Source organism: Penicillium lagena (assembly GCF_028827675.1).
Source record: "Penicillium lagena strain IBT 129212 chromosome Unknown utg000003l_segment0_segment0, whole genome shotgun sequence".
NCBI lineage: Eukaryota > Fungi > Ascomycota > Eurotiomycetes > Eurotiales > Aspergillaceae > Penicillium > Penicillium lagena.
In genome coordinates this window covers 373,568-389,843 of record NW_026623224.1, presented here as the reverse complement: position 1 = coordinate 389,843, position 16,276 = coordinate 373,568, and the positions used below count along the sequence as shown (strand labels likewise).

At 54.3% G+C, this 16,276-nt stretch overlaps 3 protein-coding genes across 3 annotated transcripts; all 3 read right to left on the bottom strand.

Annotated features, from left to right (window-relative positions):
* Nucleotides 1-385: 385 nt before the first annotated feature.
* On the bottom strand, nucleotides 386-3,071 carry N7510_005289 (GATA-type transcription factor; the record flags this gene model as incomplete). Its single annotated transcript, XM_056977215.1, has 2 exons — nucleotides 386-2,633; nucleotides 2,695-3,071. The coding sequence occupies 2 exons, from the start codon at nucleotides 3,069-3,071 to the stop codon at nucleotides 386-388; spliced, it is 2,625 nt and encodes an 874-aa protein (XP_056833247.1).
* Nucleotides 3,072-6,895: 3,824 nt separating this feature from the next.
* Nucleotides 6,896-8,252, bottom strand: N7510_005288 (putative C6 finger domain protein; the record flags this gene model as incomplete). The annotated part of the gene is made up of 3 exons (XM_056977214.1): nucleotides 6,896-7,539; nucleotides 7,631-8,016; nucleotides 8,134-8,252. 3 exons carry the CDS (start codon nucleotides 8,250-8,252, stop codon nucleotides 6,896-6,898), a joined length of 1,149 nt encoding a protein of 382 aa, XP_056833246.1.
* A 4,416-nt stretch (nucleotides 8,253-12,668) lies between these two features.
* Nucleotides 12,669-15,836, bottom strand: N7510_005287 (uncharacterized protein; the record flags this gene model as incomplete). The annotated part of the gene is made up of 3 exons (XM_056977213.1): nucleotides 12,669-15,099; nucleotides 15,150-15,571; nucleotides 15,621-15,836. 3 exons carry the CDS (start codon nucleotides 15,834-15,836, stop codon nucleotides 12,669-12,671), a joined length of 3,069 nt encoding a protein of 1,022 aa, XP_056833245.1.
* Nucleotides 15,837-16,276: the final 440 nt, after the last annotated feature.

Below are 16,276 nucleotides of genomic sequence, written 5' to 3'. Positions count from 1 at the left end.
AATCACGCGTGCATGGGGACTGGGCCCATCAAGTCGAAGTCTGCCCAGCAGCTGCAACAGAGAAATCCACAAAAATCAAAACAGAGATGCGCACTTCTGCCCGGCCCCGAGCTGGTCAACATGACACAAGAAACAAAACAGGAAAACAGCTCGGGAGACCGGACAGACGCGGTTGTATCAAAGCAAATCAAATCATAAAGCACATAGAAAACAGATAGGGACACAAGATAGACACACAAAAAGGCAAGGGACGAACGAAACTGTAAAGTTCGAGAGCATACCACGCAGATCCACCGGCGGAGCATTAGCGAAAATTATTAGAGTGGTTAGTAGCCCGCGTCACAAGAGTCCATAGAGAAACGAAAAGAACGATGCCATGCCTCAGCTAGAGACTCATCGTCAGCCATTCCCACTCCTGACTGGCTCCTTGTCCGCCAGCAATACTATGGTTGGCAGGGTTCGCCGCAGCGGGCGCCAGCGCGGGTGCCATCGCGGGCGCCAGCGGGACGACCTTGGAGCGGCTTGCGGGCGCACTGGCCTTGGGGCTGTCGTCCGAATCCTGTTCCATTCCCGGGGCCTTCTCGAGGCGTCGCGGCCGCTTCAGAGCCGCCTGTGCCGCGCTGCGGGCTTGGCCCAACCCGGACATTGGTGTCGACTTGGGGGGCGCGGCCGCAATGGGTACCACGCCGGGTTTTCCCATCATGCCCGAGCCGGCAAAGGCAGGGGGTGACTCTGAGTTGTTGCCACTGGGAGCCCGCGAGCTAGACACGGTTGAAGAAGGTTGCGCAGCAGAGTTCTTGCGAGCAGACTTCTTGGAAGACCGCGAACTTCCAACGGCAACGGTGTTTGCGCTGTTCCGGTTTCGTTTCTTGATGACGTCCGTCTTCAATGACAACGGCCGCACCACGCCGTGCAGCTTCAAGAACAAACCACAGGCATTGCACAGCGGTTGGCCTTCGGGGTTCCGGCGCCAGAGAGGAGTAGTCTGGGTGAAGCAATTGGTGCAGGTAGTCGGCCCAGCATTGGCATCGCCATTTTTGGAACCACCGGGACTGGCTGGGCGCGATGGAACAGCACTACTGAGACCCGACTCGGGGGGAGTATTGGGAGATGGGTGGTTTGTCGGGGGGCCGCTGGTGGGACCATTGTTCATGCTCTGGCGCAGCAGCTGCTGGGCATTCGGGGTAGACGTAGTGCGTGCAATCTTTTGGCGACGGGGATCCTGCTCTCGGTTGCGAACCTCGCTCACAGAAGCAGCAGACCCATGCGTACGTCCGAGGCTACCACTCTGATGCCACTCGGGCGGAGCATCCATCATATCGGTCGACCCGATCGTGACATGCTTCCGGTGCTGGGCCGGAAATCCCGGCATCGACTGAACAGACCCCGGGAAGCCTCCATCCCACTGCAGCCCTGCACTCAATTCACTGACATGCTCATCCATCGACGCAAAATCGTGGGGCATCGCAATGCCAGCGCGCTCACTAAACGCATTGACGTCATCATCCTCGTTATCGGAGTCATCACCAAAAGTGAACATGCTTCCTGACGGTGCGGTCGTAGAGAATTCTCCAGTCCCCAACATCTGAGACGGGTCGATGTGCTGCGGAGGAGCCGAAAATCCCATGTGCGTCGTGGTCGGGGGACCGCTAACAGCACCCACCGACTGCGAATCGCCATTGGCGGGGTTGAACATGTAGCGCGGTTGCAGTGATGCGGACAGGTTCGAGGATCGCTGAGTAATGTAGTTTGGGACGCGACGCTGCGTCTGGGACTCCACCGAGGGTGCATCGGTGAAGAACATTGACTGTTCACCTTCATAGATGGGCTGCGGGGTCGAGACGGCAGACTGGTAGCCCGACGGTGGCGGGGAGAAGAACTCAGTGGAATTGAGAGACGAGGCTAGAGGGGTTTGAGCGTAAACGTTGGAAAACGAATTGCCAGCCGTCATCGGAGAATCCGAGGGTGAGAAGGTGAAATGCTGCTGGTAGGGACCGGCCGAGTGGATGTTCGAGTCCTCTCCCAGCCCAAAGGTGTCCAGGCCGAATGAAAGGCCATGGTGCTGCGGGCGTCGCAGGCCACCCATTGCGGGTTTGCCAGGCAAAGCAAAGCTGGAAGAAGGGTGGTCGAGCGAGTAATCAGGCAGTCCCGCGGACAGCTCGGAATGCTGCGCCAGCATGGCATTCGACACGGGCGGAACCTGCGGCGACGATTCGGCGGGGCGCTTGCGAGTTGGCACGGCCAGTCCGGCGAAGAACTGACGCTCGTCCACGCTCGTCTTCCGCACCCGACGAGGCACATAGCCAAACTCACTGTTCTTGCGCTGATCTTGAGGTGGGTTAGGGAACGAGGCGGCGGTGGAATCGACCATCGGATGGTCTCTGCGTACTTTGATGGGGATTGATGCCGTCGGGGTTGCAGTGAAGTTGCGGTCGGTCGGTGGGTGGAGAGGGGGATCGGCGGGAGAGTCGAAGGGCACGATGAAGTCATCCAAATTCATCGGGTCCGAGGTGGCATCGAGGGTCGACGATGCTGGATAGGCGGGACTGGTCGAGACGGGGTCGGACAGGTGCAGCTGCGACATGCCGCTCGGGGTAGGACTGGTGATACTATTGAGCTGAGCCTGCGACGAGCTGCCGGCACATAGCGACATCAGCTTTCTCTCTGTCACTGGCGGGTGGGACGGGCACCTACCGAGCCTGTTGCTCCCGTTCCTTGCGTTTCAAACTCATGGCCATCATCCGCCACGTGAGATTCTCCATGCGCTCCTGGTTCGGCAACTGGGACTTGGTTTTGGTGTAGAGCCGCCAGATCTGGGCGGCCAGTGGATCCTGTCGCTGCATCTCATCGGGGTTATCGAGCTGACCCCGCGAGGCGCCGGTCTCCCACTCAGGAAAGATAGAGTCGTTCAGCAAGCCGTCGGGGAGGTGAGAAGGCGGGGCCGGGATGAAGGGGGAATCGGTGGCGAAATCGGTCGTCAACTGAGAACCCGCCTCGAAGCCGGGGAACGCCATCCTGGCGGGCTGGTGCGGTCGGCCGGGGCCTGGACCTCTCTGGTTGAAGCCCTGCATGATCCCCTCGGTCGCAGGCCAGAGGAGGGAGAGAAGGTGACAAGACGAGAGGGAAGATAAAAGAGGATGAGAAGCGGTGATCGTTAGTGTGGGGGTGGGAAGCCAGGCCCGAAAAATGCAAGGTCAGGATGGAAATTCCCCCGTTCCCGCCGTAAACGAGAAACCCTTGGCCGAAAAGAGGCGATTGGCAGCCTGGTGCAGCAGCCAGCGACCGGGGTCTGCCGCCGTGACCGGGTTAGTCTAGTTTTGTATGGACGAGCGAGACTTGACGACAAAAGGGAAGAGAAAGAAAAAGAAGATGGGGAAAAAAAGCGGACGGCTCGTCATCACATGTTGGAAAGGGAAACTCACCAAAGATCCCAGGCCACCACCTGGCCTTGATGTCGCTGGATGAGTTCTTGCTTTTGGGGCGTCGTGGAGGGTTGGGGCTAGACCCTCCTGATGTTCATGCCCCGATCGGGTGAGATTGGAGATGGGAAAATAAACGAGGGTAGAAGGATGCTGGGGAGAAGGCAAATCGAGCGAGGTGGGCGGGAAGGGACGGATGCGGCCAATGCTGGCCGGGGGAGACAAGACAGAAGGTCGGATGGACGGAGATGGGAGAAAGAGAAGAGGAAGGGAGGGAGAGAGAGAGCAGCAGCAGCAGAAGATGAGCAAAAAGAATTCCACCCCTCAGCGTGTGTTGTATAAGTGAAGTTCGAGTCGCTGGAGGACACTGTACGGGTAATACCGGTACCCCGGTTCATGCTGAACCACCACTACGGTATACTATGGCATACATTGATGGCCCGACCAAGATCACTAGCTAACGACACGCCTTGCGATCCCACTTCCTCGAATAAGACTCCCGGGATGGTGGTCTTGATGCTCGGCCCGATGACGGTCCAGCTCTGCAGGCCGAGACCAGGCGCAGGTACGTACCAGGGCTGCAACATGACCCTTGGGCTACGACAGTCTATGGACCAGTTCGGCAGTTGAACAATCCCGGAACATATACGACTCCCTACAATAATAGTATACATCTTGCAACAGACGGGCACAGAGAAATCTTTATCTAGTAATACACGAGAAGAACCAAAAATGTGAAGATTCAATTACTCAGCTGTTTCCTTAGTTAGTTGCCCACGAGCTGGCCAGAACCCCGGGCGGATGCCGAGAGAGAAAAGATAACGTTCGAAGTAAGCCACGGCACTGATCCCTACATTACCCGATCCGGTACTGCGGCGTCTTCGTACACCAATACGAAGCCTGGTGTCACGCCCGTACCATCCATCTGGTTGCGGGGATAGCAGTCGTTACAGCCGGTTAAATTGAAGCAGTTGAATCGATCAGAGTATTGGCTCGCCACAACCTTCGGTATCAAACTCCGGTCCTCTCAGCGCCGCTAGTTGAGGGTCGATCCCCAGCAGCCGCGTTCCCTCTGATGTCAGATCTCGGTCGATGCTGCTCCGCCGTCCATCCAGCAACCCCAAGCGCAGTAGTGGGGACCAGGCACGCGAGGGGAAGGATGGGTATAATCCATTATGCCATCATCGGCGCGGATCAGCACCAGGGGAAGGTTCCTAGGACGATTATTTTTGGCCCCACGAGAGATACGTTGGCCCACAACGGGGGAAAACCCAAGATAGACAACCTGATAAGCTGATAACATGGTCATTCGCCGTAGTCATGGTGGATCTCGTCGCCGGCGATACGTCGGTCTTATCGCCTCAGCAATTCGAATAACGACGAATCACACAAGGGAACATTGATGGACCAGAGGGTCACAAATACGGTCCGAATCAACCCGAGGCAGTCCATCGTGTCTCGGACATAAGAACAGTGGGCCCGTGGCGGTCTGCAGGCTGAGGCGCCGGCGAGAGGCCCGGATGTACTTTTGTTGGTGGTGAGCCCTAATTAGTTCCTTCCTAGTCCTGCACACAACTGTGGGATGCTCTTTTCGTGCGGCTTCTGCGGTTACAGTGAAATCGCCGCTGAGGCGACACTGGCAGAAGAGGTGATAAAAACGCACCCTTTATGAAGAGGAGCGCCCCGGGGGGAGGGCGTGGAGACAAGATACCGACAATGCTGCGCATATGGAACATCCTAGCAGGTCCGCCAGACGCTTGACTCCCCTGAGTTACGCTCGCCACGAGCCAACAATGACACAAAAGAAGAAGGCCCTCAGGGCCAGACTTCAAAACAATGATACCAAGGGAGAGGTCTTCCCCCAAACGGCCGGGTCGGAGCCCCTATATATACCTAAGCTTCCGAAATTCAATGGGCCGCCGAGCGTGTGGTTATCACTCAGCACCGTCTCGATAAGCTTTGACACTCGTCGCTTTCGCAATGGCCAGAACCAGGGGCAGATAAGTCTGCAGATCCGTCTAAGCCTCGGGGAGGCTAGATAAGAGCCTTTCGTGATCGTTCAGGCCATATCAGAAGGCGAATAGTTATCTCTTGGTGAAAGACTGGTCTTGATAGCCACACAGCCTACGACCCTGCTATCTCCAGGTTTCCCCCCGGAAGTGATCGACTCCCCGGTGGATGCTCCTGGAGATCTCCCTAGAGGCGGGTACATGACGTCCCCAGACGTATCAAGACAAACCACCAGGCCCCCAAGGCCGCCCTTATCTCCTGGATATGCCAGATAATTAAGATCCAGACCACAGAAGCAATCCATTGTTGTTTTCGCTGATCTCTTTCCACGCGTATCTCGCCCGATCTGCATCCGATGGAGCGCAGACCGGGGTTGACGACAATAAGAGCCCTAATCTTGAGTCTTGATATAATTTTACCAATGGGATAGCACCGCTCGAATAAGCCCTGCATTTCCGCGGAGACAGCAAGCCGCGTGCTTATCTTTCCAACCCAATTTCTGACATCATCCTTACTGTGGGTTCCCTATCAACGAAGGTGCTGGGCCGTAGATGTGGCATTCAACCATTTGATTGGCCTGTTCACAAAAGATAGGGTAGACACAACGCCGTTCACAGACAAGCAGAGATATCAGAGATCCTTCAGGAGTTAAGAGTTAACCGAAAGAAAACAGCCAGTAAAAGCAAAGGTGGCTATTGAAGTGAAGAGCAGCGGTCATTCAATTCCCGCTGTGATGATCAATATATACAGTGAATGCAATTCTGCAAAGCCGATCTCAATGGCCCTTGTTGAAAAAAAAAAAATATCGATGTGGTGTCTCGTTCCATGTGTCGGCAAGAGGTACCTCAATCCTCACTAGAGTCCCAAACAGTAAGACGAGAAAAGAAGATGGCAATGCATGCCAAATAAGAACATAAAAGAGAGGCAAGAGGAGAAAAAAGTAGAAAAATAAAGCAGGAAGACATAAAGAAGGGAAAGAGAAGTCTATATGATTTTGCCCGAAAAATGAGGACATCCAGCATGCATGGGTCGAAAAGAAAGTTCCCAGGTCACAGAACCATTGGCCACAATCAAGGCTCAAGAGGGTCGCATAAATGGGTTGAAAAATGACAGAGAAAAAAAAGAAAAGAAACCAAAGGTAAATAGTCTCCAATAGGAGAGGTCCAATCGAGAAGTAAAAACGTTCGGCCGAGCCAGGAGGAAAGGAAAACGGAAACAATGCCACCCGAATAGAAAGACCCCTTTGATGCGCCCGCTAATGACCAGCTGCAAAGCAGACCTGCCACGGTGTATGTGAAGTTAGAGGCGAAAACGCAGTAAGTTGAAATGCCAGAAAACAATGTATCCCCGGGGTATTAAAAATGAAACAAGCCGTTCTAGAAATGTTACGTGCAACGTGATGAAACCCAAATCATAGGAATATGATCGAATCAAGCACGCCGGAAATATGGGGGGGTTTTTTTGGTTCATGACCCCGATGATCTTCCCGGCGCACCTGGATGCCCCATTGGGGGAGGGCTGGTTGTGAAAGGAGGTTGTTGGATGGCATCACCGGTGTACATGGGATATGGTACCACACCCACCCCAGGCAAAGCGTTCATGTCCTGCCAGGATGCATACCCCATGCCTGGTTGACCGGGGTACGACATTGGCCCCGGCGGTGCTTGCATAGCCGGACTTGGGCCCTGAGAGCCGTGTGACCCGGCGGCAGTGGGAACAGATTGTGCGGGTGTTGTCATCCGTCGTTTGAGATCCGGAGGCATCTGGGGTGGAAATTGGTTTGGATAAGAAGATCCGATCTCCTGTCCAGGATAGCTCATTGCTCTTGACGGTCCGGAGGGCATTGGCCACATCGAGCCGTCCGGCTGCAAGGTAAATGTCGGGTGTGTGTTCATCTGCTGTGTCTGCCCGGTCATGGGCGGAGCAGATGGCAATCCAGAAGGGATAGTCCCGGGATTCCAAGCATTGGGCGCCATATTCATCATCTGGCCCTTTCCAGTCGGCATCTGGGCGATCATGGTGGGGTCGGACATAGTGGTGAATTCGTCCCAGGGAACTCCAGGGTCCATTGACGGATGGCCTGGGAAGTTTCCCGGTCCCATCGCTCGGTCTGAAAGGGCAAAGCACCAGTCAATACATACTCATTTCTTTGCGCGACCCTTACAGTGTCCAGCACGAAGTCAGAAAAGATGCTAACATACCTGCTGCGAAGCCCGGCATTGGATTGCCGGAAAATGAGTCCACGCTGAAAGACGTCATGTCCTGGCCTGACGTATTCAACGGTATGGGTTGATATGGATAGAAGGTCTCAACAGAGTCGGGACCCAGGTTCGTCGTCGGGGAGGAGGCAATGGGGGTCGTGACAGGACGGTCCGTCGTGGGCGTCTCGATCCTGGAGCTGGGCCTCGACTTCTTCTCCACTGGAGGCTGCTGATCGACTGGGAAAAATTGGCATTCCTTGCGCAAGCGGATACAGTTCTCGCACCGTCCCTGCGTGTCATCCGCCGCCACTAGGCATCGAATCTTCCGTCGTCGGCAATGTACTGTATATGATGTATGAGCAAAACCATCCACGATCTGGTTGCCACTACCCCGCGGAGGAAGGTATCATTTCGCATAAATTGGGGTCGCAAAGGCGACAAGCGAATGGGGAAGAAGGTAAAAGAAATAACAAAAAGATAGCAAAGGTGTGTGCGACGGTTACTGACCACATGCGACGGATGTTCGATGATACCCTAACTTATTGCGCTTCTTGTCACTGGATGCGTCTAGTGCGCCTTGTGAAGCCGGTGTTGATGCCATCTCGTCGACAGCCGCGGGCATAGCTCCCCCGAGCGAGATTCTATCACCGCACCGGCCGAGCGCGCATCAATAGGCCTTGCGCGGCAGAAGGGGCGGAGCGAGTGTAACGGCGGCAAATTCCGTCGCCAGATGTGATTCGAAGCGAGAGTGAGGACGATCGATGCCAGGCCATGCAGGCACTGCAAAGAAGCAGCAGGCGAAAGCGGAAGACTCGACGGGCTATGACGCTGTTGCGTCGAAAATCTCACAGTCTGTTCAAACGCCCAGCTCCACATGCGCCACACTGGATCACCGCCGATATTGCGCGTGTTTCAGAGGGACCGGAATATCGCCGTGGCGGTGGTGATGTAGGCCGTGACGATGTAGGCAGGTGTTCACGGTTAAGGATAAATTGGGTTGCGCCGGCGGGGGAGAGAGTCCGGATTGAGGTCGTTTCCAGGCGCGTTTAAGGCGAATTAATAATGAACCGGAATAATTATAGAAAGTAGAGTGACCATCAAGAAAAGTAGGAGACGAAATTTCCAGGGCTAAGGTCTAGAAATGGTTGTGGTCCGGTTCGAGAGCGTCTCCAAGCGTAATAATGTGTGAGGTCAGGTATAGATTAGTCAAAAGCAGTAGGACAAGAAAAGAAAAAACCAAAGGAGTGTATGAAGTAAGTGAATCGGGAAAATGGGGTAGGGAAAGACGAGGAGCAGATCGAGGATGTTGCTACAGTCTCAAAAAGAGAGAAGCTAATCGCGGGGTGAAACGACTCGGGGCTGGTTTTGTGTTTTTCCTTTTTCCCTATTTTGCCAGCTTGTCTTCATTTGATTTGATTTTTATTATTTTAATTTTTTTAAGATTATTTTGTATGGGACACTTGTGGCTCTGCATACAGACTGTGTACACTAAAACGTAAGTATCAACTTTAGCCCACGTCGGGCCCGTAGTGCCCAAGACCGCTCAGGGGTGCCCGGGCAGAGAGCCCAGTGAGGGCTAAAAGACAGTAAATACCACGGCTAGGCGGGCAGCGAGGCATTTTTCACGGTTGCTTTTTTTTAATTTTACCGTCACGGACTTTGTTCGTCATCGTGGGCGTTGGCCCAATCCGGCAGGCAGGGACCACCGACCACCCCTAATTGCGTAGGATCCCCCCTCTAAGGCCGGTTCATAGCAAATAATGAGGCACAGGCGAGGAACCATGGTCTGGGTGCCCTGACACAGTGGGGTTATGTGGATGCTGGGCGGTGGTCGCTCCAGAGCCAACAATTTGGGCTTAGAGCGCGCGCGATACCTGTCAATCATTGATGAACTGGGGAATTCTTCCTTTTCAGACCGGTTAACTGATTGGCGACGGCAACTGGGTCGGCACCTGGGACCAATAAGCTTGTTGTTCCTAGGGTCCATTTGCTCACAAAGAACCTTCTCTCTCTGGTCATTCAAAGGGGTGATCCCTGGACTTCTGGAAAAGGCGAGCTGAGCTACTACTCAGCTGGGGTTCATGCAGATCGAAAGGCCACCCGGAGCACGCCGTCAGCTACTGCTAACTAGAGGGCCAACAGCGCCCGGATAATAATAACAAGACCGTGGCAGCAGGAACGAACTGCTAGTTGATTGGTACTAAAAACAGATTCAGGGTCCACGGCTGATGCGTAACACCTTATACCGAGGATGGAACGTCCGGCTGTTGGATCTTGCGATTTTTTTAGGATTTGGATTATGGTTGCCCCCTTTTTGCCTATTTCGTACGACCAGTTCTTGGCCCTTTCCCGGGGCATAGCTTAATCCTTCGTGTTCGTAGCCGATGACATCGACTGATGCGCTTGTTCTATTCTTTGCCTTTTATGAAGACTTCCCCAAAACAATGGAATTTCCCTGCACGCCAATCAGGCTTGTCGGCGGGCCTGGTTTAGTCACGGATCCAATTTCCATCCCAAGATCCTGCGATGATGGTACCTTGGGTGACGAGCCCCAGTAGCGGGCGGATCACCAAGACAATATTAATCATACGGACTGTCGGTTAGAGTGTGTTGAATTATTCCACACTACTATCACTGCTAGACTTACTCCGCGGTGGCTGCCTGTGCGAGGAGCGCTGGCCGGAGTAATCCGAGAAGTATGTCATGGAATACATCGCGGACTCCGTGGCGAGCCTGATCCTCGAACGAGATCCTTGTTGAAGCTACACCCGAGTAGGGCGTCAGTCCGAAGGCTGACCCAAGGACATTGGCCAGCGCCGGGCAACAATCAGTCATGCAGGAAGCGATCTGGCTGTCATTCGCAATTCTGTAACAACAGGGGCCCGATGTGGGGCGTATCGTCAAGGTTTAATTAAGGATCATCTGGACCCCGTAGTGCGTTACAGCATCGCCTTGGCGTCGGAAAGCGCTCAGGAAGGCTTAGGATCGCCCTTCTTTGGTTTTTCCACCCCTTCAAGCGAGGCTTCTATGACTGGAGTCTCGAACTAGAGCAGAAGGGAAGGTTCTAGGGTCAATCATGCGACGATCGGCAGCGAAGAAAAGGGGTAGTCTTCGCCGACTATTCCCGCTGGCTCCGTCGCTAACAGAGAAACGGTCAATTATTAGATAGCTATTCGTCACCGGACCTGCAAGTACTCAAGCGGCGGCCGCGATCTTCGAGTCGTCCGACCATCGTCAGCGCCAATGAGGGCCCATCGGTCCCCGGTAGCGTGGGCTGCAGTCGCCTCTTTACGATACCTTCCACGGGAGGATGCATTCCTATTAGGACCTCTTACTCGACCGCCGGCGATAGTACAGACAGTCAAGGCAACGTAGGCCCCGCTCCACCGCCTCCTATCCAGCACGCTCTGGGTAGAAGATCGGCGGCTGCGGACTTGGAGAGACAAATCCGAGGAGGAGGTCCTATTGGGCGTCGTGTGGGTTCCGTTCAGCGTCGTGCAGGCTCGAGGGTCGGGTGTGACGCGGCGAAATGTTTAGCACGCGACGTAAGATCTGACAGTAGCGCGATGAAACGGGTGCATGGGCCAAATAATAATGTACCAGAAGAGCAATGCTTCTCCGACCACATGCCCGGCACTTGTTGGCCTCGGTTGGGCGATTGGCTCAAATCTCAACGGGCATTTATTAGGTTATTAGCCTACCATTCGCAGGTCCAACGAGGTAGGGTCCAGGGATGACCTGGACGCGCTCGCTTGTGGGTTAATTAGCTAAGTTAACAAACCTAATAATCCGGAGGAGAAACCTTCTCGAATAATGATGATAACTATGGCGGTGTACACGTGCTGGAAAACCATCGCAAGCTAGACCTGTCCTGGTTTAGTGACATCTTTCAAGTGCCGACAGAGCAGAGCCCCGGCGGGCATCGACCCTCCGAAGTAAAGATGTCGACCGTAATATCCTTCATAATTTCTTAGCCGTAGGAGTAGCTGTATGTAACAGCAGCAGTGCCATTGAGCATCCTTCGGCCCTTGGAACTGGGTTAAAACACGGGCCCCCGATCGTCGGCTTTGCCATCACTGGAGACCAGGGGATATTCGGATCAGTTCCGTGGCCACAAGTAGAAATGTTAAGATCGTCTCGAGGTAAGGCTTCTTTCAGCCAATAGAGAGACACATTGCCATGGAGCGACCTTGCAGGGTTCTTTGGGATTGGCAGTGGCTCCATAATAATTGACGGAGATGGCTAGTATACGCTGTATGTACTCCAAAGCAGACGACTTTATAGCTTGACCCGAACCGGCACAGACGAGCCCTATGACGAAAGGCAAACAAGTAAAACAACGAGATCTCGCGAAGCAGCCATTCCATCGGCGTCATGTCGAATGTGGTTAGTACATGCGCCCACACCGTTGGTCTCGGAATCTCCGATCGTAAGCCTTGGCTTTCGCCCCGAGGTGGACACCCGATGCAGGGACCTGACTGGCTTTCATCCGCCAGTGCCACAGAAGGGCCCAGCGGTTTCACCATCGTCGGGTCCATGACTCCTTGCGGCCAGGCTCGGCTCTCGTTCATGGGCCATCCTTTTTTAACTTGCAACCTGCCTTACGCGTCCTCGCAAGCAAATTTCCTCTCTCGGGGTTGCGCCCTATCATTCGCTCTTCGTCGGAGGGCCGTTTAGTTCTGTTGGCAGAGAGAACAGGAAGGTAGTATCTTAATTTTGGGGCGCTGCGGCTGTGCTGCCCTTTTATTTCGTTTGCCCTACACCCTCCGAACAAATCATTATGAAAGAAAAGCCCGACGGTCATAATTTCAATGCGAAAAGGGGCGGCCACAACCAACATCAACACTGTTCGTGCGACGTTACACTACTAATCATGCCCGCTATGATTGTATCCCGATACGGCGGTTGATGCGACTGCTCGTCATGCAAGACGAACTGAAACTCATGGAATCCCTGCGCCGAAAATAGATCTGAGACCAATAATGCATGCAACACTCGAACACGAGATCTTGTTTAGAGCGTGTTTATTTCGATCTGCTTAATCGCCTACACGCACCACCACCCGGACGTCGACGGCCCTCGCCTCACGAATGCAACACGCCACACATGTCCGCCCAGATCGCCCGATGATAGCATGGCAGCCGACGGAGGCGCACCATGCCCGCGCAAATGTTTCCTTCGTTCGATCTCCCCGTGCGTCAATGACCCAAACCTCCGGGCTAGGGAGCGACTCGGCTCCTCGCCTGGCGGATGGAATTGTTGAACCTGATACCCCCGGCGGTGCGGACATGTTGGCAAGAGCGGCCAGTGGGACATTTTGACATGGGAAGGACCGGTGTAGAGGGTGGCCTGGTAGACGCTTGCAGTGGTACAATCTGGATGTCGTAGACTGGTCCTTTTTAGGGCTCGAGCTAGGATTTTGATAACACGGGGATCCCAGCGGTGGACGGCACTCGTGTGCGGAGATGAAGCGTACGTTATACTTCAGAGGCAAAGAAATCATAGATGGGGACGCGAGCCCGGCACTTGAAACCGAGAAGGACATGGATGCCTTGTCCGCAACCATGATGTTTTGGCTGTTGGGGGTTCGGTAGCCAGTCACAGACATGTGCAGCGCCTTCAGATAGACGGTGGCCGTCGTCTTCGCCACATCCTTGGGTAGCGTGAACGCTTCTGCGGTGATATCACCCATCCCCAGTGGCGTCGACTCCATTGCCAGCCGGCCGCCCTGCTTGATTCGAGCTTTGCTTGAGCTACCCAACACCTCATCCACGGGGACCTCAAACCACCCGTTCTGCATGGGTTCTAGTGTAGTCGCATCGCGGGGAACTATATCGCTATTGATCCAGCCCATACATGTCTTGGCTCGCTCCGAGCTAGATAAGACTCGTCCGACAATGCATGCTTTGCTCCACCAGCTTTGACCTCTATACACAAATCCTCCGTAGAGATTAATGGTAGGCCCCAGCTGCTTTATCGCATCGGGGTCATTCTCGAGGAGGGTAGCCATGAGAAGATGGCTGATATTTTCTCCCGGTATCACGAACCCGGAGAGCCAGCTCCGAGAGATCCAGCCCAAATCTTCAACCTCATGCTGGTCATCGGTTTCAGATCGCGGGTTACGGAGCTTGAGGTGCCGACGAGATGGTTGGCGGGTGTACATTTCTTCCTTGGCCAGTCTCATTGCCGAAATATCCTTCGGGCTCTTGTCTGGTATCGGGCTGTCACCAGTGCGTACCCTGGGAAGTATAGGATTCTCGCGGCTCCCAAGTTTAGACTGCATGATGGCTTGGAGGGCATCGATTCTCGGCCATGCGATGTGCTTCGCAAAAACATAAAGTCCTTCCAGCTGCTGCCGAACATGTGACGAGCTCAAATTGCAGTCCCAGGCGGATCGCAGATCGGCCTGCGAGGCAGATGAGCCACGGCGGGTGAATGTTTCGAGCAGAGAAAAGCGATGGGGCTTGTCAGGTGGCCGAGAGCCATCCGAAGGTGACTCGGATTGCGACGAGGCACACGTGATGTCGAGACTATCAAGGAAGCGGCGGACCACAATCAGATCCCAATTCACTTTTCCATCCAGCAGTTTATCAAAATTGCGCAGCTCCTGCACCGTGATCTGGACACCATGCGGATCGTGCAACATCCCGACCCGAACGAATGCATCCAGGCGCAGAAGTAGCTCGGCCGCCAAGAGCAACTGTATCAAAAGCCATTTTCTCTCCATGCCAGGGTGGACCCAGGATTCCCGCGACGATCCGTCGGCACACATTCTGGGGTCAATACAATCTCCATCCTCATGCGGAGGTGGTTCCCAGAGCACTTGGCCGGCTCGGAAGCGCCATTCGGGCAGAGAGAAATCAACCCACGCTCCGGGAGTGGACAGTACCAACGTTAATGTTTTGATCTGAAACTTGAGGCTCTGCGGGTGACCCGACTTCATTTCTATGGCTCGTGGTGGAGGATGCAAAAAATGTGTGTAGAGGATTTGGTGAAGCTCCTGTGGGGACTCGATATCCAATATTGTTTCGGTGGATCCGTCACGGAGCATGTCATGGCGAATTTGCCGCAAATGATTCAGGCGTTTGGCCAGAGACCGGAGGTTGATGTTTCGAACTCCTATACGTTTCCAGGCCTGAGGGCCATCACAGATGAGCCGATGTCGGTCAAATACGGCACCGCTGCGACACTGAGAGTAAGGATCATTATAGTGTTCCATCAATTCAAATGCTTCCGTTGCTGGAAGCGAGGAGATTCGGCGCAAGCTCGGAGGTGGGCTAGGCTCCGGAGGGCCATTATATCGAACAAGATCCGCGACCGCAAGCTCGAGAAAATGTCGGAATCCCACTGTGCCCGGCTCCTGTCCATTATTGGACAACATATTTGGGACCTCGAAGACTCCAATGTCAAAAGTCGCTCTTTTAGGACCACCGGTCCGACGCCAATCATGCAGCCGAATTGGCACTCCCCTTTCACTGCCCAGTCGTCTGGAACTGGGAGATGTGCATGAAGTGTGCACAGTGTGAATGATGCATGGGGCAATGGTTTCCGGTCCCACAGGTGCTGGATGGACGGGTTATGCTCATCCCAGGGAAAGACGACCTGCGGATACCAACGCCCGTGTTTGCCTTTCTCCAGCAAAAAGTGCGGTGCGCCTGATAGAATGGCTTTGACATCATTTTTGGTTAGCAGTTGATGGTCTGGACGAGCCGAAGATTCAGTATTTCCTGCTTGCGGTCGGTCCGCAAAGCTCAGCCGATACTCTAGAAAATCCTGTATATTCCCGGGCTGCTTTGGTTCGCCCTGGTCACAACTTGTGGGTGACTCGGGGATGCGCCCTCCATGGGAAGAGGCACCACTTGTGTCGTGTTGATGGGCATCGCCGCTCTTCTGCGGCCTTGGCACCTGGCTGGCTTCGATCCGAGAAGAATGCCCGTAGCCCTACAGTTCATTAATTAGAAGCTTAAATAAGGACAGACTGCACGCTCACATGCTCCTCGGAAGTGATGGCCGGCAAGGGCAAGCTATCACTCCGCCTCCGGAAGAGGCCGTGGAACATTCCCTCGTCCGGGGATTCATTCCGGTGAAAGCCCAAATTGGAATGGTGGATATATCGATGGGATAGTGAAGGCCTGGGGGTACCGGCGTTGGTTACGTTAGGAGGTGCTGCATCTGACTGGGAGCGGCGACGGCCAAAGAAGGACATCGCCGTAAGTTGATGGCCCAGTATGGCCGCGCAGTTTATTCAACCAGGCTGTGCGACATGCACGATATTCCCCAGTTTCATCCTTAGAGGATCAATCGCAGGCCACGCAACCGTGAGGCTTCTTCTGGCATGCCAAATGGTAGTTTCGGCTGGTGGCGGAAAGCAAGGAACGGGGCGGCGGGGGCGCCAAGGGAATAGATAGTAATTGGAGTAACTTCGAGTATGGTCGAGCTCTGGCCAGCAAGGTCCAGGAATGTGAAGTAGAAGCAACAAAAGGCGAAAGGAAGAATGAAGCCCGGAGGGGTTAGTCATGACGTTTTCCGCTCCCCGACCACAACATCGCCCGCCATGCTACTCCCATTATGTATGGACACCATTATGTATGGACAGACTACGATTAGGCAATCATCGCAAACCAGATTTTGATTGACGAAATAAAT